The sequence below is a fragment of the Diuraphis noxia genome, unplaced genomic scaffold (assembly GCF_037042655.1).
Source record: "Diuraphis noxia isolate RWA-SAM2 unplaced genomic scaffold, SU_Dnox_SAM2 contig0003, whole genome shotgun sequence".
NCBI classification, from domain to species: domain Eukaryota; kingdom Metazoa; phylum Arthropoda; class Insecta; order Hemiptera; family Aphididae; genus Diuraphis; species Diuraphis noxia.
In genome coordinates, this window is record NW_028301713.1 from 32,753,364 (window position 1) to 32,774,866 (window position 21,503).

General features: G+C 30.2%; 1 protein-coding gene across 1 annotated transcript; it reads right to left on the reverse strand.

Annotated features, from left to right (window-relative positions):
* Positions 1–4,144: 4,144 nt before the first annotated feature.
* LOC107166124 (cysteine dioxygenase type 1) lies at positions 4,145–21,145 on the reverse strand. Its single transcript, XM_015514671.2, has 4 exons — positions 20,977–21,145; positions 12,515–13,234; positions 6,450–6,619; positions 4,145–4,424 (listed from the first exon to the last, which is right to left on the reverse strand). Exons 2-4 carry the CDS (start codon positions 13,224–13,226, stop codon positions 4,386–4,388), a joined length of 921 nt encoding a protein of 306 aa, XP_015370157.2. The 5' UTR covers positions 13,227–13,234; positions 20,977–21,145; the 3' UTR covers positions 4,145–4,385.
* Between the last annotated feature and the right edge of the window lie 358 nt (positions 21,146–21,503).

Consider the following 21,503-nt stretch of genomic DNA (forward strand, 5'->3'; position numbering starts at 1 on the left):
TGAACTATTATAGCAGGAGTGACAAATCTATAGGTATGAGTGGCGCTAAATATTTTAAGTTGACTAAATTTCAATGACGCACAAAAATAATTTTATTTTATTGATTAATAATGCAGTGTACAGTGAAAGAAAAATATGTATAAAAAATAAAGTCATCAATTATGAAAGCTTGGATTCACTGCTTCCATTCATAATATCTTATATTTAGACAAAAAACTGGCACTCATTCCACAATTAATTATTTTAAATCTAAACTAAGGAATAATACATTTGTCTCAGACATTATCGCTTGAAAGAATTAGTAGAGTTCATTGCTTGCTACACATTGTTCAACGAAGCTAATGCTACTTGTGAAATTAAAACCAAATGACTATAAATAAGTAATAAATACTCAACTGATATTAAAATAATTTCAGTGAGCTTTCTTAAGATTCCATCTCGCTGAGAAACATTGTTTATACTTTTATTGGTACATCTGAACATGTATTACTGGCATATACATTTTTTTACTACTGATTATAATTTTTGGTTAGTGACCAGAAAAAGGTTAGTCACCCATGTCCGGCTACCAAAAAAAACTAGCTATATAATTAAAAAAAAAAATCAGGAACTCGCTCTTATAGATGATTAATGTCTTGTATTATTAATTTCATTGATTACAGCTTACTAGGAACCTTGTGTATTACATTTTCAAGATTTTTTCGACCAGGCGAAAAATGATCGAAAATAGTTGATTAAAACTAATAAAAATCGAAAATTTCTGTTGCCCATAAAAATAGCTCGAAAGAGATAAAATATTTTGAAAATTTTCTCTTATAAATAGTAAAGAGACATAAACATAAACATTTTGTAAAAATAAAAAATGTATACGGTTATTCGGTTTTAAGTTAAAAAAAGCGGGTAAGTGGATGTCGCTCTGCTGTACATTAGGTGGTGGGGTGGACCTCTGACTAAGGTAGGTTAGATTTGAATGCAATGATAGGTATCATTGTATACGAAAAACGATTCTGAACGGAGATGATTTGTCAGTCTAGAATAAATTATATTTAAATATTGTCATATATTCTATTTTGAAACAAATATATTATTTTTCAATTAAGACACATTTTGAATAAGGCATGGTTAATCAATTTTTCCAAAAACATTGCATGTAGTTATCATAATTCATAATACCTTATATTATCATAGATATACATATACCCACCTGATTTCGTAAAAATTTAAAATTCAAACGCAATTAAAATTTTTCCTATAATGACGCTTCGAGTTTTCTCTATAGCTACTTGAAGTAAAACTTATGGAAAACTTAGTGATGTATTCTTAATCTTTAGTTATAAACACAAAAAATTTTATGATTTTTCAGCTTCAAAATTACTTGCAAATTTTCACATTTTCGACAGATTTCGTAAAAATTTGAACTATAAACGCTTATAAAAAAAAATTGTGCCTATGTATTCTTATAATTTTTTAATCACTTTAAGAATAACTTATGAGGAACTTTGTATTAAATTTTCAAGTATTTTGATAGGGCCAAAAAAATTTTATCGACACTTCAAAAAAAAATTTTCAGACAAATTGAAAATTTCAGTCGTCTATAAATATCTCAAAAAAAGTCAAAATATTTTGAAAATTTAATCATGTAAAGAAAATACCAATCCTAATAACTGGTAAAATTTTCAAGTATCTAGGACTTATACTTATTGAATAATAACAAATATTTAAAATCGTTTCAGGATAAATCGTTATCGTTACGCTATTTCGTAAAAATTTAAAATTCAAACGCACTTAAAATTTTTTCTATAATGATACTTCGAGTTTTCTCTATAGCTACTTGAAGGAAAACTTATGGAGAACTTAGTGTTGTATTTTTAATCCTTAGTTATAAACGCAAAAAATTTTATGATTTTTCAACTTCAAAATTACTTGCAAATTTTCGCGTTTTCGACAGATTTCGTAAAATTTTGAACTATAAAAGCTTATTAAAAAAAATTGTGACTTACGATTTTTAATTTTTTTTAGCTACAATAAGAAAAACTCATAAGGAACCTTGTATTAAATTTTCAAGTTTTTTTGGTCGTCCAACATTTTTTTACCGACACTTCAAAAAAAAATTCTCAAAAAAAGTGTAAATTTCAGTGGTCTATAAATAACTCAAAAAAAGTCAAAAATTTTTGAAATTAAACTGTATATAGAGAACACTAACATAAACATTTGGTGAAAATTTCAAGTATTTAAAGTGATTATTTTTTGAATTACAACCATATAAAAAAATCGATTTGGCCGAAAACTGATTTTGCGTAAAAATTTCCGTTTTTCTGTCATTTTTTTTTGTTTTTCTCGATTTGTTTGAAAACTGTTGGAAAATGTTTACTTTTGACCTCTATAATGCACCAAGGATCTTCAATTTTACATCGGAAACCACCCCCAAAGTTTGAAATCGAAGCATTATTTCGACTAGTTATGCTGTACACAGACACAAAAAAAAAAAAAAAAAAAACACACATCATTGTAAAATCAATACATTCATCACTTCGTTCAGAATCTAAAACAAAATCGATTTTGTCAAAAACTAGTGTTGCTCAAAAATTCCCGGCTTTCACGTGATTTTGATACGCGTTGAAAACGCCCACCTGTAAATGGGCGAGCCTCACATTAGCACGTTCCCGCCTGTTAACATCAATATTTACTGCATGTCGCGTGCGTTTTAATCCGTTTTGTGTATCAAAAATAGTGGTGATACAAATATCCGCTGAAAATACAGCGGAGTACAAAATGTTGTTACCTAGCCATTAAGTTACGTCAAAAAAACGCTTTTGATAACTCTTGGAAGTTTTCTATTTTGACCACTATTTACTCTATAGTACCAACACTAGATTAAAATTTTAGGGGTTGGTGTTGCTTTTTGTTTTATACTTAGTCTTCCCGAGTATTTCTAAGCTACTTCGGCGTCAACCGAGCGAGTCTGAGCGCGTAGTGAACGGAACTAGCGTAGCCCGTGCAGATTTTGCATTGAAACCACGCGGTGGAAAAATGGGTAGTGAAACAGTTGTAGTTGGACGCGACCCTAAAATACATTGAGAGCACTTGGAAAGAGAAGGGTTATTTGAAGTTACTAAAAGACTGGCTTGAGAGTTCGAAACAATCAGGTAATTGCTGGGGAGACAGATGAGCTATTGTAGGTATATAAGACCTTCTATGAGATAACTCTGCATTCGGCCGTGAGGGAAGATGTATGGAGGAAAGTTGGAGGCAGATTGCAGTTAGAGTTCGTGAATAACACGAGCCAGTTTACATTAAACGGAATATTGAAATACATTATTAATCACTTATATTAAATATTTCAGTATTCACTATTCAGTACCTTATGTAATGTTACAGTACAAAAAAAAATTGTATATATACCTATATATATATATATATATATATATATACTAGAAAAGCCCAAGAAGTAAGCAACAGTTACTATCAAAATGTCTGAACATATGATGGTCACGATACAAAAAGTGATTGCACCCAATAAAAGAAGAGTGAAATGGAACGCAAAGACTAAAGAGTGGTTAGGTTAGGATAGGATGGAACATGGAACTGGATGCTAAATATAGAAGAATTGGAGCATCGAGGGATGAGCCATTGAGAAGAGATGAAATAAAATAAATGCCAGCAGTTAGTCGACGCCTCGACGGGTAGTGTTTGAATATTTAAAGCTTAGCGAACAAGGGAATAATGCAAAAGAACCGGACCCGTTCCAGTATTAGTTGGTCTCTGGCATGGTAGGGATTCCAAACTTTTACCAGTTTTCTAACTTGGAGCGAACAAGACTGAAATAGCTAGAGAGTGAACGGAGGAAGTTTTCCGAGGAGAACGTTTTTGTGACTAGTTTAATAAATCTTAAGATCTTAAGGGTTTTAGGGACAGTTATACTTTTTAATTTTATTCATTTTATATGACATAACTATATGCATATAGTATATTAATTGTTTTTTTGGAATATAAATCAGCCCTAATACAATAACAATATGTATATTATAATTTGTAATACATATATGTTATGTAACTTAAATGGCGGTGGATTATAGGTAGGTATCTACGTTGTACACGCAGACAATAATAATTATCGACTTAATGTATTAAAACTTAAAAAAAATATATATAATAATGCATATAATAAAATAGTAAAATACAATATCGTTAACCGATAATAATTATTATGTATAATATATCATATCTAACATGGCACACAATTTCAGAAAAAATGTTGTAAATAATAACAATATTTATCATTGAAATAACTATAGTATTGCGATATGATAGTATAATTGGTAATTCGCCGTCTAAATAAAAATAAAAGGTATCATAATATATATGATTATTTTTTCAACTCAAACTTAATTATCATCTGTAGGTACATGTTCTTCAGCACGTTTCTGAAAAGAAATAAAATTAAAAATATTAACAAATAGCTATATACGGGCAACCGACTCAGACCTAGGGGTGGGCTACAGGTGAAGGTGTCATATTGGTGTGTAAATATTTAAATTTAAAACAATGATTGTAATTCACCTTTTTAAAACTTGGTTTTACTTTTTACACATCAGCTGTATAACTATCAACTAGCAAGACTATATACTGAACTTGAACTGTATTTTTAAAGTTTTAACAAATATAATAATTCATCATATTACATTATGCACTTCGTTTTCGGTTCTCGTTTCTTGAATTATTTTGTTGCGTAAAACTAAAAATCTACAGTATACTACCTATTATAGAGCGTAAAACTTTAAAGTTTAATCGTCAGTAGATTTTCCTTTGCCGAGACGTGGGCTGCTACGAACTGAGTCCCGACAAAACTTTTTATGATGAATAATTGAATTCCTGGTCGTTTTAAGGTATATACCTACTAATAGTTGATTTCCGTAAAATTTTAGATTTAATACTAATTAGTAATTATTAAGAATTCATATTTTAAAACTAACCGAGTCCTGTCAAACTTTAATAAACAAAACATCTTCCTCTATGATTTTCCGATAAATGTTTATGAAACGAAATTGGTATTATTTATCGATAAAAATTAGATACGTACATATAGAATATTATAAAGTTTAAAAATCGTACCAGTCATGAGAATACCTATACTATTGATAAGTACAATGCAACTAACAGCTAAGTCAAATCACTTTAATTCAAATGCTCACCTGAAGCAACAAACCAAGGATACAAGATCAGTGGAAGGGTTAGTGGTGGATTCGATGAAAAAGTTTGAATATAGTTCGCAATCATTACAAAGATGTAAAAGATAATATGCTCACCCCCGTTCGCCCAAACGGCCACACACACACACAAGTTATGTCAATTATGTAGATGCTACCGAATACTACATGTCCACCGCCTAAGGATTAATGGTAACAGGCGGTTCTTAAAATATATCTGCAGTTTTGTAAATTAGATACTGGAGAAAAAGTTTTTAAATACTTTCCAAGTACTCAAATACGTATTTTAAATCCCTACTTTTGAAAAAAGTACTCAAAATAGTATTTTAGGTACTTTCTCAAAGTATATCGTTATTTAAAATCAAATACTAATCTTCAAATAATTATTTGTTTCAGTTTAGGTATATATTTTTTATAACTAACAATTTTTCTAAATAAAAATTGAGAATATGTATAGGAATATATTTTTTTATTGTGAATTTTACTCGATCGAAAATTAAAATACTTCAACTAAGATAACAGTTATGAGTATACTTTTACAGGTCTTGCAGTAACAAAAATATTTCATAGAATATTTGAAAGAGTTGAATTATCTTAACGTATAAATCCTTTCATACTCAAATACATTTTTTTTTGCTGAGTAATCAAGTACGTAATTTTAAATACTTTTCAAAATAAGTGTCTGTATTTGAATACTTTTAAAAACTATCTTTTACTATCTATGTATCAGTGGTTCCCAACCTCTCCTATTCTACGCCCCCTTTATAGATTTTCGAAAATCTCGCGCCTCCCTCTCCTATAAATTGTAAAAAATCGATCACCTTTTTTGTGTACTTTACATATAAACTATCTATATTCTATATTCTATTCAATATTCGGAATACCGAATAAGACAAGAATTATTAAACAGATAACGTGACATAAAAAGATCAAGTTACACGCTGCGGCCAAACATTTAGGTATAGTCTTTATCGGTTATCCGTTATTGATACTCGATTAACAGATAAAGATTTACGGTAAAATATTTGTTTCTCTAAGTTTTAAAATAAAAATTGTACTTCGTATAATAACTGCTTGCGCCTCCCCAGAAATGTGTACACGCCCCCCAGTTTGGGTACTAGTGATCTATATACCATTTATTACCTATGTCCTATACTATAATAGTATAATATAGTAATATCTCTAATATGTGACATGGGTGTGTATTTGCACAAACAATTTATGAGTGTATAATATACATACCTTGGAAACTTTTTCGCCGTAAATGGACCAAAACGCTGATTTAGCTATCGTTTTGTGACCTGTTTGCTGGTTGAACGTGGAGCACTCTTCGAATGGCGGACAGTACAAGTGCAGACTTACAGCCTTGTCTGTGTGACTGGCGTTTTCTACGCGGTGTAGTCCCATCGCATCTGAAGGAATAATACAAAAATAAATAAATAAAAAAAGATCGACGGTTAAAATGTATTTAATGTGTTTAAATTTACACAGTACGACTAGTACGAGTAAGTTTGGGGTCCATAAATATAAGCGCAACGCACAAATTGTGTTTGAGATTTGAGGGGGGGAGGAGGCTGAACTGCTGAAGTTCTGGTTTATATTATTGGATTAACCCTTTATTAACACTTAGGTATAATGAAGTATGTGTGACATTAGTTTTTTTTGGGAGGTGGCGAAGTTTGGAGGGGCTTATAGCTCACAGCTCTTCTCATTTGCTCCTAATGTTGGAGACACATTTATGGGAAATATTTACGCAATTTTAAATATTTAGGAAAAGAGGTTTTCAATATATTGTTAATAAAGTATTTATTGTTATATCCCTTTATTATTAAATATTAATATTTTGGATGAATTAAGTGTACTTAACATTAATAGTTAGATTTTAGTGTCACGGTAAATAATTGTTCATTGTACTAAATTCTTTAAGAACATTATAGTTACGGTTGTCACGCCAAAACTCTGTGTCTCCTCAATGCGAAATGCGAATATAAATTCTGTAGTGTGTACCTATATTATATTACAGTTTTAAGTCATTGCAGTTATTCCTCTATTTAGATTTGACTATAATTAATAGTAACGTGTCCACCGGAGTCATTCGTAAAATAATTTAGATTTATGTATTTAAAATTACCCCAATGCTTAATTAGTTATTATTATCTTTTGGCTTTTATTGACGAAATATTAAATTGTAAAAACGAAAATTGAAGATCATACATGAACTACGAATGTATGGGATACTTGGAGTTTAGATTTTTGAATCTCAATAAACAAAAAAAAAATTTAATTTAACATGTAGAATTATTCAGGAAGTTATATGTTTTATACACTGTTGTAGGTTTTTTGTGCAAATATTTCAAAGATTATGTAAAAATGAAGTGAGTCGTTCAACCGGAACTATGTAAATGTATATAATATATATACACATGTTTATAATTAAGGTGGTATAGGTATTCATATGATATTATGATATTATTATTGTATATTATATTCGCAGATGACTCAGATGAGGTGAAATGCAAACAACATTTTTGGATGTTTTTGTTTTTGGTGATTTGTGTGTTTGGGTAAATATAGAATCTATATTATAAATAAATACTTATAAATAATCGGTATGACGGTTAACGTACACTGGTACACTGAACTCGAGTTTCTCTTTTTAAATAAGCGCTCTAAGTTCAGCCAGTTCAGTAAATGTAATACCCCATAAGAGACGGAAACCGCTGTAACAGACCACCGAAAAATAATCATGCCAAATATAAATATAATCATATAAATTAGTTAGGTTATTTACTGTTTTTTATATTTCGTATTAACCGACTCTGACTTGGAAATTCTTATTTTTTTCAATAATTTTGTGTTATTGAACAGATTTTACTGTGCGGTTACTGTATTCCTATCTTCATATCTTTGGAATTTGGTGAACGATTTTTTATTTTACGCAACTCTACTCTTTTAGGATTTCTAAATATTATCCTTTGGGTTAAAATTCTAATTTTAAAGTTCATGGAATTATTTCTAATTCTTGAGGAGTGTCCTGTGGTTATACAAATTACAAACTTCTTTTTTTTTTTTTAATTTAGGAACTCCCCTTTCTACTGTACCTAAATTATTTCACGGATTTAAGTTGAAAATTATAACATATCAAGATTACAATTCAAAAGAGTAGTTTTTAAGTTATTTATCTTTGTATTCCCCATAAGATTTTTTAAAATAAGTCCACGATAAAGAGTTTTTTTTTTATTGATCAAATAAATTCGGCAGCTACATGGCCATTATAACCTAACTATAGTTACAGTAATGGTATGTTTGCAAGGTTTAAGATTTTTGCAAATAATTGTAATATTTATTAGTTAATATTCATCAATAAACATTTAAAATTTGTAAAAATGGTTCAAGTATAACAAATACTGTATCCAATTATATTACATTTAATTTAATTTTTGTGAAAATATTTTTAAGGACTATTTTAGTATAAACGTTTTAATGATTGAGAAACTACTCGTTTTGGACTAGGTATAGGTATATGAAAATTTTCAAAAACACGATCAACTCATAAGTGATCACAGAAAAAAAGGGGGGGGGGGTATTCGTTTGATAGTTAGAAGTTTGTTGTATCACCACAGGAAACTTGTCAAGTAATAGAAAAATCTCAAAATATTTATGATAATTTACCTTAAGTATATCTAAAAGTTCAAATTTGAAGTTTGAATAAGTTCATAATTAAAGAAAAAAAATAGATATGAGCACATCATGCTTGGCGAATCGACCTTTAAATAGACGTATAATCGTATGGCTTGACGCTTGAGTGCTCGACTATAATTTTCTGGTACTCTAGTGAATATTGTTGTGTTTCGAATTGAATAATAGGTACCTACCTATAGGTACGTAGTTTATCTCGATAACTACCGATATCGTGTTGACTGACGTAGGCACTTGTATACGAAGACAAACGCTTAAGTGCGTATTATAATACACGATCGACGTGGATAACACTTCAATTGTGTTGACGAGTGTTCTGCTAATGTTCGTAATCTTAAAGTTATAAGTCGCACTTTAAGTCGTATACTCGTACAATGAAAACGAAATTATCATTTTTATCGTGTACCGTATTATATATATATATATGCGTATGCGTACTCTGTATAGGATTTATAGATTTTATTACATATTATTAAAAACTATCCAGAGATACGAGATTAATAATTAAAGAGTTCTGGTTGACAATGATATCGAAAGCTATTTTATATAATATTTTATGTTTATACAGCATTAATATATTACATATTATACATTGTATATCAGCAAAGAGATCACTAATCCGCAGGTGTGTGTATAATATATTACATCCCATCTTGTTTTCAACTCACAAACGATATTTTTCTTTATTTCCCTATCGTCGATAGTCTGCAATAACAAATGTACATATAAGTGGTTTAAGCTTTAACCATTCGTCTGTAAAACAATTGACTGATGATGTTGAGGTACACACTAATACACAATGCACTATAATATTATACGGACCGTATTCGTCGTAACGCCTTGTCACGTAATAATAATGAACTAACTGACAGTATTGAATGATCGCACAGAAGTCAAGTGCGTCTCGATAGTGGGGGGCTTTTGAGTGCCGGGTCCTTTAAGAAAAAATCAGAGGCCATCTTTGGTTTTATATATAAGTTATGGAATTTTATATACCATTCCAATGTTTGTATTCTAAATTATATGTAGGTATATGATATTAAGTCCTTTAAAAAAAAAAAAAAAAATCTCTAAGATTTGAATATACGTCAGTAAAACATTTTTGTGATAACGGGAAGGTCAGTGAGAGGGGGGTTACACCAAGAAGAAAGGGGCAAACAAATATTGGCCCCTCTTATCATGGAAAAATTCCCGATTACGTGTCTGACAGGTGCATGTAGTGTTGTATTTACCTATATATTAATTTGATCATCCAATATAATCGGAATGCTGTATAATTTGTTATAATATCAAATTAGGTACTCAGCTAACATCTAAATTTAAATCAATACATTTCATACTAAATTATCAAAACGCGAACGGAGTATTGGGCAACACAGATATTATTATGACTAATGCCCAGTGGCGTGCAGACAAAACACAAATGGGGCCACTTGAATGTGGGGTGGGTGTGGATTTATTTTTATTTTTTTATTTAATAAATATTGTGTTTTCATAAAACTGTAGAGAGGCCCTTAATAAAACATATATTATTTGTAACTTTTAGTTTTAGGTGGGTGGCGGGTGAAAAAAATTAGCTTTGCTCCACATGGAAAAAGAGATCTGCACGCCACTGGTAATGCCCAACCTATTTTATATATTTCTATGATACCGTATACTTACTATATATTCATATAAGTGCTTAAAGCTTAATGCCGTCTGCAGAATATGGTTACCGAGTGTGTATATAGTCGTATCGTAAAAATTAAACTTTAAAAATGTAGATATAATATAATATACTTGGCTTACTTATTTTATGCATTTTAAAATAACGATAAAAACAAAATGGGTACCATAAACGCAATGCGAATTCAATTTTTAGTAATTGGTGGTAAAAATTGTAAATAAATATAAAAATGTAAAAACAATATACGACAAAAAGTCAGAAAGAGAGCATTATAGGTAATGCATTTTAAAAATTCAATATAATATGTATAGTCATTAGTCAGTACTAATAACTATTTACACACAACTGTTGTTCTTATATACACTTTATCAAAAAGTCGGTAAAAGTTGTTAACATACCTATGCTTGTGTATTATTGTGAGTTTATCTTATTCGGAGTAACCATTAGTTATTATAATAATATTTAAAAAACGACTCCTGCTAAACTATCTACAAATTATATAAATTATGATAATAATATATTAAATAAAACTTCTCATATAAAGGTATATATATATGTATATATCTCAATCGTGTACTACACTTTATAAATGAAACTTTCGGATCGCTAATTTTATGTTGTATTAAAAAATCACCTTTGACTAGGGCGTGAAAATTCACGATCTAAAAATAGTATAAAGTTTAGTCACTATTATAATAACTATCGAAATATGTGCACGATTATACGTTTATTTCATTAAAATCACAATAAATATTAATCAACGTTTATTTATTTTTCGAGTCCTTGTAACGTAAATAATATAATTTAAAAAAGAAATTGTCCATAAAATACGTTCAATTATATTTTTATGTTTAATCAGGAGATGTTTAATAGTAGGCTACAGGTTATAGGTACATTATGATTGTAATCATTTCACATACCTATATACTTAATATTATATTTAGAGCATTCACTATTAAAACTACGACAGATATATGTTCATACATAATATATAGTATATAATCCCACGATCCCTATAATTGATATAATATATGATAAGTACCTATAACCTATATATAGTACACACTAATCAGTGGCGTATTTTGGGTGATTTCTCGGGGGGTGTCAACATTTATTGAACCTCAAAAACAAAATTTTTACTATTATTTACTAATGTAAAAAGACATTGAATTAATTTTTTAACAAATTAATACGTTAGGAATTGACAAGAAGTTTTACATTTGATAAAAATAGTATACTATAAAATAAGTGACAACACTAATGTCTAATATATTAGGACTTTTTTTTAAATGTCGGGGGGTGTCAAGACATGGAGGACACCCCCCAAAATACCCCACTGTGCATAACTATAACACGTGTTTGGACAATAATGGAAAATGGAAATCATATTACGTGGTTTTAACGAATACATAATCACTATTATTACCTACTTTTCAAGATATTAAGAAACAACGCGCAAAATAACAATTTCTATAATAATTGTTTAATATAAAGGTCTGCCAACAGTTAATACGAAGCGAATCGAAAATTGTAAAGATTGTTTTATGCCTACGAAAATTGGCCGTTTAAAATTTTTCGATAAAAACTTAGGTATTAGAACTATTTACGTAAACTCCTAAATGGCATCGCGCGTAGTTATACTATGCAATATAACATACTTGGAAAGTTGGAAGTCATCAAGACCATATAGTACTGCGAAACTTCCAAATAACTAACTTACTAATTTTTTGTTCAGTGAACTATTTTTGAAAAACCATGAAAATATGAATATTGTTATTGCAAATATGAAATTCTATTTAACGAATATTCCTCTTTATTACGAATTGTTTTTTGTTACCCACGCGACTTCGTTTAATGGAAGTTTCACTGATATCATATTAAAACAAACTAAGCAAACTTATATCATAATATTATGTAAATTATTATATCATTATGTTCTGACCGTTTATGTGGCACACGCTTTCCGTTTCCAGGAGCGTCCGTCCTATTTCGCACATGGGCTGGAGCCGTTGATCGTCTTCGTCTACGTCGCCGCCGCCGTCGTCGGACCTCTCGGGCCATGCAAACCTCACTTCGGTCAGCTGTCCGGCGAGAATTTTCATTATGCAATCCGACTGCGGGTGGTTGTGTATGGACGAACCGTCGCCCTCGCCCCAGCACAACACCATCAGGTTAAACTTGCCGTTTCCCGCGTCCACCAGGTTCCTGGTATACCGGAACTTGTTGAACTTGGCGTACTTGAGCCACTCGGCCGGGTCGCTCCGGTACGACTCCATCAGGTACTGCACGTACTCGACGTTGACGCGGTCCTCGGCAAACACCCTGTGCAGCTCGTCGATCAGATCGGTCAGCCGGAACTTGCCACCGCTGCACCGGTCAGCGTCCGGCTGCACCACCGGCCGGTAAACGTCCGACGGCATGTTCCGTTTCCGGCAGTAGCCCCTTATGGCCCGCACGGTCGAGCCGCAGTCTTCGCCGTCGTCGTTCCGTTGCACTTGCTCGTGCAGCGTCGTCCTGGTGCACGGCCTCTTCGTCGGCCACGGCATCGGCTGTTGTCGCACGTTGTCGCCGTCGTCGTCAACCGTCATCGCGATCGGAACTTCTCTTCTCTTGACGCACTGTTGCTGCTGCTGCTGCTGACTGACGCGTTCCATGCCAACACCTGCGCAGGTACATTCGTTAAAACACATCATACATATATTTTATTATAATATGTATGTACATAAATATGCACGTGTCCAAATTTTTATACCATGAGTGCTAAATTATCCGAGTTTATACCATGTGTATCACACGAGTTAATACCGGCACGTGCTACATCAAATTTAAAATGGTATAATCAAATAACTCGCAGAGAACAAGATACCGTTGCACGCGGCACTGCTGCAGCTCCAGGTGTTATTACTATTACTATATCGCGAAGTACACTCTATAAGTCTTGACGAGGACGACTCGGAATAAGTTTGTTATTTTATTATAATACATGGACGATGGTATGCACGAGTACGATGATAATATAATTGTAGTTTCCGTACTGGAAAGCGCGCGTTTTTTATACGACGTCCGTAACTGAGCTGGTGTGCGTCCCACCTCCGCGAAGTGCGTTACCCCACTTCAATTTTTTTCCCAATCCATACGGGGTGATTCTTTGAAGGTAAAAGATAATCATTATTTTACCATTAAGTTTTGAATATATTTTTTTTACATAAATTGAGATAATTAAAAACTCCATTACATAGTTTTTCAGATTTTTATTTTTTTTTTAATCACAAAATTGATACATTTCAAACTTCATATCCTGAAGTAAGATGTTTTTCTGAGTATTATTTATTTATATAATTTACACATACATGACAAGCCCAAACGTATTAAGAACGGAGATTAAGACAAGATTAACATTACGGTTAAAAGTTATAATTGTATTATTAAAAGTTTGTTGGAGCGGAATAATGTACCGGATCAATCGGTGTCGGGGTACCCCTGTGCATTCCACTTCGCTCGTCATAACTTTAAACAAAGTTATGAAATATACTTTATTTTCAAAAATGTTGTTTTGCAGTTTTTAATTATTTCAAATTATGCAAAAAAAAAAAATGAACAATAATAGTTATTTGAATAATGTCTGTAATGTGACTTATATAAAAATAATCATCCAGTATCGATAGACAGGACATGATAGTCAGGCCCGGCTCAAGGGGTAGGCGGCATAGGCTCACGCCTACGGCGGCATTTAACATTTTTGTAGTCAAGTTCTAATGAAATGTTTACATTTTTATTATGTTTTTATTAATTTTAGATTCTGAGCGGAGCGATGAATGTATTGATTTTACCATGATGTGTGTTTTTATTTTTATTTTTTTGTGTCTCATCACGTTTTGGGGGCATTAAAAATGCTTCGATTTTCGACTTCAGTACTTATTAATCTAATTAATTGTTAATTTTATGTAAATAAATAAAATGAGCTCAAAAATAAGACTTTTTCAGTACCTATTGTTAATGTAAAAAAAAATTTGATGAAGTTTTTACACGTAAGGGGCGGCAAAACTCAAGTTTGCCTAGGTGAGTTTAAGCACTTGAGCCGAGCCTGATGATAGTCGATAGTGCCTATATGATTATCTTGTATATTATATTTTGTACACAAATTCATTCGCTAAATCACGCACTTCCTTCTTAAAATAAAAATCGATGTGAAATGGCCAATCATCCCACATTTATATCTACCCACAAAATAAACAGTTTAGCCTAAAAACCTTCCCTAATATTCAATAGATTACCAATAATACGCTCTTCGTGACATACCTATAATAGCCTACCAAGTCATCAAATGTGTACAGATAGGCCTCAGCGGCTCAGCCCTCAAGTTATACCCAAAATCATCAAGTCGATGTAATAAAGCAGCTCACAACTTATATTCCATACGGTTTAAACGAATCAGTCCCTATAGATATTAAACATTAGACGAATAAATTACACGGTTTTTCACGATTTTCTTGACAAATAATTCAAAATAGCCACTCGATAAAAAACAAATTCACTTATATTTTTATTTTTTCCGACACTAATAATTATCGAGTATCATATTTATAAGACGAAAATTATTTTCTACATTATTTTACGGGTGAAGTAGCTGCGAACCTAATGCGGAGTTTACCCAAGTCGTAAACATTTGTTAGTGTAAGTATATACACAAACATACATAATATATAATCATATAAATAATTATAACTCGATAAGTGTATTATATTTATATATATAGTTGTATGTTTATGGGCGAATCGTTTTACTGTTTTCCATGGCTCGTAGTACCTATATAAAATCGGGCTCGAGGAATTTATCAACAATAAGAGTACCTATTTAATATGTCTATATATTATAAACACTGGACAGGTAATTATACAGGGCGATTCTTTTAACTCAAACCCGTCGTTGTTATATACAGCGCAAGATTCCAATTGTCGATGACGACGGCTCGTCAAAAATGTTAAATGAAATAATGTAATACGTTTAAAAATTACCAGTGATATACAAATCGCATTGTACAATACGCATTATAATAATATGTAATAATTATTATTACGTTCGTCGTTTAAAAATCAAAAGTCAACGCTTCTGCTCGCACTCGAATTTATTGGTATTTAAACGTATAGTCATGAACTCATGACAAGTGTATTTAATATAAGACCTGTGCAAACCGAATATAGATATGCCTACATAATTTAATATAATGCTATACCTAATTTATTTACCATATGTGTCCACCATATAAATATTATTTTAACAAGACTGCAAAAGCATTTCAATCATTTCGACGTGTAGATGAGACGTATCGGCCGATTCGTATTAAAATAATCGTTCTGTATAATATTTTGCAAAAACACTTGCCGTAGGATCAAAATTCAAAATCCACTAATAAAGCCTCGTCGAACTCGTATAATATCTATAATTCTAGGTATACGCTGGTGTGTTTTCTTATTTTTCAGCATATAATTAACCTTATCAATATAGGTAGATAAATACGTATAATTCTCAGTTAAAACGAGTTGCGGCTTTCACTCAGATATTTGTGCGATTTTACCGTATAATTTAACATCACTTTCAAACATGTATCGCATGTACCAATAATATAATATACAGCACTACATAATATAAACGCGATAAGCGACTGGACGTAAACAAACCATTAACTGGACATATACGAGACCTACGTTTCATTTATTTCTGAATGAAAATTTATTATTTTTTGTATACTGTAATTGCTACAACAACTTATTGTCGACTACCTCCACAGCTGTGCTAATGCAGGTCGCAGGACATCGGACTGTGGTTTCGAAGATATCAAAAATCCTTTATGACGTCCTTGTACGATTTTCCTGGGTCTCTTGTATATTATTAATTTTGAACAGGCACCGAGACCCAATTACATAATTTAAATTAATATTAAAAACCATAAATACCTACAACGAATACAATGAATACAGGTACACGGATTACGAGAAATTTCCTAATTAGTTTCAAGATTTCGTGATTTTAATTATACAGGGGGTGTTAATATTGCAATTACTTTAAGGGTAAAATACAATATTTATTTAGACTTTTCTAAAGTACCTTCTACGAGTAGGCATGATAAACGACTAAAACAAACAAAACAGTTGACATTTGCGGACAAAAGCCTAAAAAAGAAGTATAACAAGCAATATAAGTCCAAAAGCGCACGATGTCCGATAATTATAATGTTTAAAGGTCAGTAAATAATTCTTATAATGTCGAACACCGATATATTGAAAAAAATAGAAAATAGAAAATTCTCTTGAAACTGCCATATTATACACTAAATAATAACCATTTAAATAAAACACGATATCTCGAATTTTTTATCATCCTGACCTTTTTTCTGTTCCCTTTGAGATTCTGCATAACGATAGTTAACTGTACTCGCAATAATCACAATCCATTATTTCTTCTGAGGATTATAGTTACAAGTGTTGCAACCCTTTGATAATTTATATTTGTTGAATGGACATCGAGAGAACATGTCTCTTCTTTGTTTGAGCGGGTGTGTTACATTCCAAATTGTATGAACAAATAGGTCCACCATTAATAATTAAATAGGTACATCCTCATAACACTCAACACGTTTATATTTTAAAATATATACTATTTATGCATAAAGTTTTATAGTACCTATATATTGTGTTTAGTTATTTAAAGTTTAAGTCGTACCTATATTCATATATATATATTGTGTTGAAGATAAACTTAAATATCAACCAAATCGTGTTCACATATAAAAATATAAATTTTTCGGAATAATATTTATAAGGGTAGGTAAATAAGTCTACCTATATTTCATTTAAATCAGTGATAATACCGAAAATCGGAAATATATCTATAGGCTTTAGTTAGGCCATAATAACATTGACTTTTTAATAGAATATATATTATAATACGAATATGCAATATACTATTATTATATATTTATATATATATCTTAATTATATTATACCGTCAAATTTTAAGAAAATACGAATAAAACATAGGGTATAGCGGTACCTACTAAGTATTTTTTTTACACAATAACGCACATCATTTTAACTACCTCATATTACGATGATTTTTGGTCTTTGAACTCTTTATAATCATGATTTTGTTTTTATTTATTAGAAAAATATATAGTTAGACATACTCTCATATAGGTTTATAGATTATAACGTTTCTACTGTACTGTACATACAACGCGTAAATTGAACAAAATACCAATCGGAAATTATTAACAAACAATAATAGATAATCTATGTTTTATGTAGTAAATTTAATAAATTTGATGCCCTATATTTCCGTAAGTATTAATGTAGAATATTACGAGCCAAGAAAAAAAGTATAAATTATTACAATAATATGCTCAGATTTTTGGATGATTATTTCTAATTAATCTAATTGCAATCATAATTTAGTGAATTAAATGCCTCTTATGATACTAGAAAACGTTCCTAATAAAAAAAACATCGATTAGCTGCAGGTTAAGACATTGAATAATTTAAAATAAAATGTATTTCTTAATTAAAATTTAATCCCATCCTGTACAGTTAAAAAAACTAATCAGTTATTAGTAATTACCCAATACACATGAAGTTAATGACATTTTTATAATTTATTTGTAATACAATGTTAGAATAATTGATTGTACATCATCCTGTAATTATAGCATATACAAGGGATAATTTTCCGAGACAAATTATTTGTAAATTTTATACGAATATGTTAACAATAAAATTATTGAAAAACCTGTGAAATACTAATTTTTATACATTTACATGATTCGATGTAGACGGTAGATTGTCTGTATAACTATTAAGTGACAATAAAAACGTAAAAGACTAAATAGGTAATAGGGCCAACCGTTTGCGTAAAAAACAATAATATAAACATTAAAACATATTTTGGAGGCTAATAATCTATTTGGATTTTTCGATTTTAAAAATATTTTTTATAATCACGGTAGCATTCGCGACAACAAATTTCAATGGGGCTTTTCAGGATTTTCATAAAATATAGATTTGCCCTTGCTTAGTTTTTTCGTTCCATAATAACGCACATGCATTCTAACATATTATACAGTATTGGACCATTCGGATAAAAGTTCGCTATAGTGATGTTAGAGGTCGTTATCAGCTTGTGAGTGATTATGAAGTTATATATTAATTGCACCAATACATTAACAGTTATTATATAATTTAATATTCTACGTTTAACAATGGTTTTTATTTTTATTTTGTTTCAATAGTTTGGTTTCCAAAGAATCAGGCTTAGTCGCAACTTGTAAGCGCATTACGTATAGGTACCTAATGTCCTAATATATATATATATATATATATATATATATATATATATATATGTTGCAATAAATTGTATGACACAAAGTGCAGTGCATAATTTATTGTTTACTATAAAATCAGCTGGATAAAACATTTTCTGCTGTAACAAATAGTACCAATATAGAGCTTAAATTATGATTATTTTCCTTGCTAATACTTTTTAATAATACAAAACGATTTTTTATGTCTGTTATTACATTTAATGATATTAAATTGAGGTATTGGATCTATGTATTATATATTAATAATGTATAGTTTTAAATAAATATCTTATCTAATCTGCCGGCCTTTGTGCACTAGATTTTCCGTTTGTTTTGTTTAAAAGGTATATGTATCCATTTATACCTACTACACTACAATTAATAATATAATAATATATTAATGTACTAATTAGCTATTAATGTACAGCCACCAGTCAGTCAAGGCATTCATCTAATAAGGCAATAACACGTTCTACAATAACGAAACTATGCACATCATTTCATGACGAATGTATGGGCATTTTGCGTCATCCACAATCGCAATGGAATAACAATTTTAATGAAAACAAATTTCCGATTTCCGATTATTGTATTTTTTTAAGTGTGCACATATGGATACGGACGTCAATCAAACTAAAAAAATATATTGGTATTATGAAAATAGTATACAATCGAGAGTACCTATATATTTAAATGTTTTATTAATCGCTTATAGGGGGTACTGCAATTTTTAAATCATATTTTTGTTAATAATATTCATATATTCTATTGCTGCAAATAAATAAATAGTATGAATTTTATATTTTAAGCAGGCTTTCGAGGAGGGTAAAATTTAAAAATATTCAGAGGACCAGCCTCCCCGCATCATATTTTTGACTCTGGTACAGGACTAAATCCTGGCCCCTCTCAAATAACAATTAATTTTAAAACATTTCTTTTATATATAGCGAAGTAATTATTTGTATGAACCCCTAGAATGTCCAGACCCCTGTACTATGGGTCCTTCTGCCCCCCCCCCCTTGTGAAGGTCCTGTAGAGAACCATACACCCGTATTTGTTGCCTCCGGCTTAACGTGCCAATTTGACTAATACATATTAAAATTATTAATGATAATAAAAAAGTGAACTCAACTTATATCTCATATGCAGCGTGACCCACGTGCTTATACAACAAATGAGGCTAGAGCGGCATAGTAAATTTTTATTTATCAGAGTCATTTGGGTGTTGTTATAGTTTTAATATACGAATGAATTGATCTATTATAAAATTTAAAGGCAAGAATATTATTTGACGGATTTTCTGAAATTTTAATTTATGAGCTATAGATATGCAGAACATTTTAAATTTGTAACTCATTACTAGCGTTACTATCCTTGCATAAGTCGAAGAATAGGTGAAATTTGATCATACAGATAATGTTCTTGCCTTTAAATTACACAGTAAGTTAATTTACTCTAATATTTAAATTAAAAACACACATGCAAGGGTTAAAACAGTATAGATTCAAAATATGAAATTAGAATTATTACGTAGATACCCCTAATTTTCTTAATCCAAAAACCAACGTACAACCTATAATATGTACTCATCACATTAACCACAATAAATATTATAATCATATTAATGAAAATCAGCGAGAATGGTAATAATGGGTAAGTGGTAACTATATTTTTACTATTTTTAAAATTATTTTCTAACTATAGAATAATAGAACACATGTACTGCATTACCTATGAATAGTGTATTTAGGTATAATTTTAGATGCCTAAGCAGTATATGCTATAGCTGAATAAAATGTAGTTCAATATATGCATTAACAGCGTTTAGGTTTATTGTTGTAGGCTATAAATAACAAATACCTGATGAATACATAGACAAATGGATAATTAATGAGTATTTTTTTAATATACATTGAAATTGTAAATTATTAACAATTAATATAGGTAATAAAAAATCTTAACAGCATAATTATCACAAACCTTATTAATTTGATAAACATAGTTTTAAATTAATGTCACAAATCACAAATTAAAAAAAAAAATTTATTTACCTTTAAATTTAAATTATGTGAGTTGAACAAATATATTATATTCTTCAAATGAATCAATGAGTAGGTTTAGATTGAGTTTCTAATTGATCGAGTTCTTGTACCTTATTAGTTTGATCGTTTGCACGCAACTATACACTCGTGCTCGTATCATGAACTGGTCATTCATTCTGATCATGTTTTTATCAAATCTGTAGGTAGGTACCTACACCAATTTTATATTATTAATAATAATAAATTACAAGTAGGTACAGTACATAGGTATACTACTTCTTGATAATTGTCAAGTACATGAGTTATATACGCATCTGATTTAAACTATTTCGATTACTTATGATATTTTAATTATAAAAACAAATTTTTATTATAATAGTTTAATTATTTTGTCTTATGAGTTAATTATTATTATAGTAATAAATAATATTATATTATTACAATTTTACTCTCTATTATTGTCTCTTCTTCTAAGGTTACATCCCTATAGACTCAATAATTTAATAATAATATAATCTATAACGCATAGTAGGTTT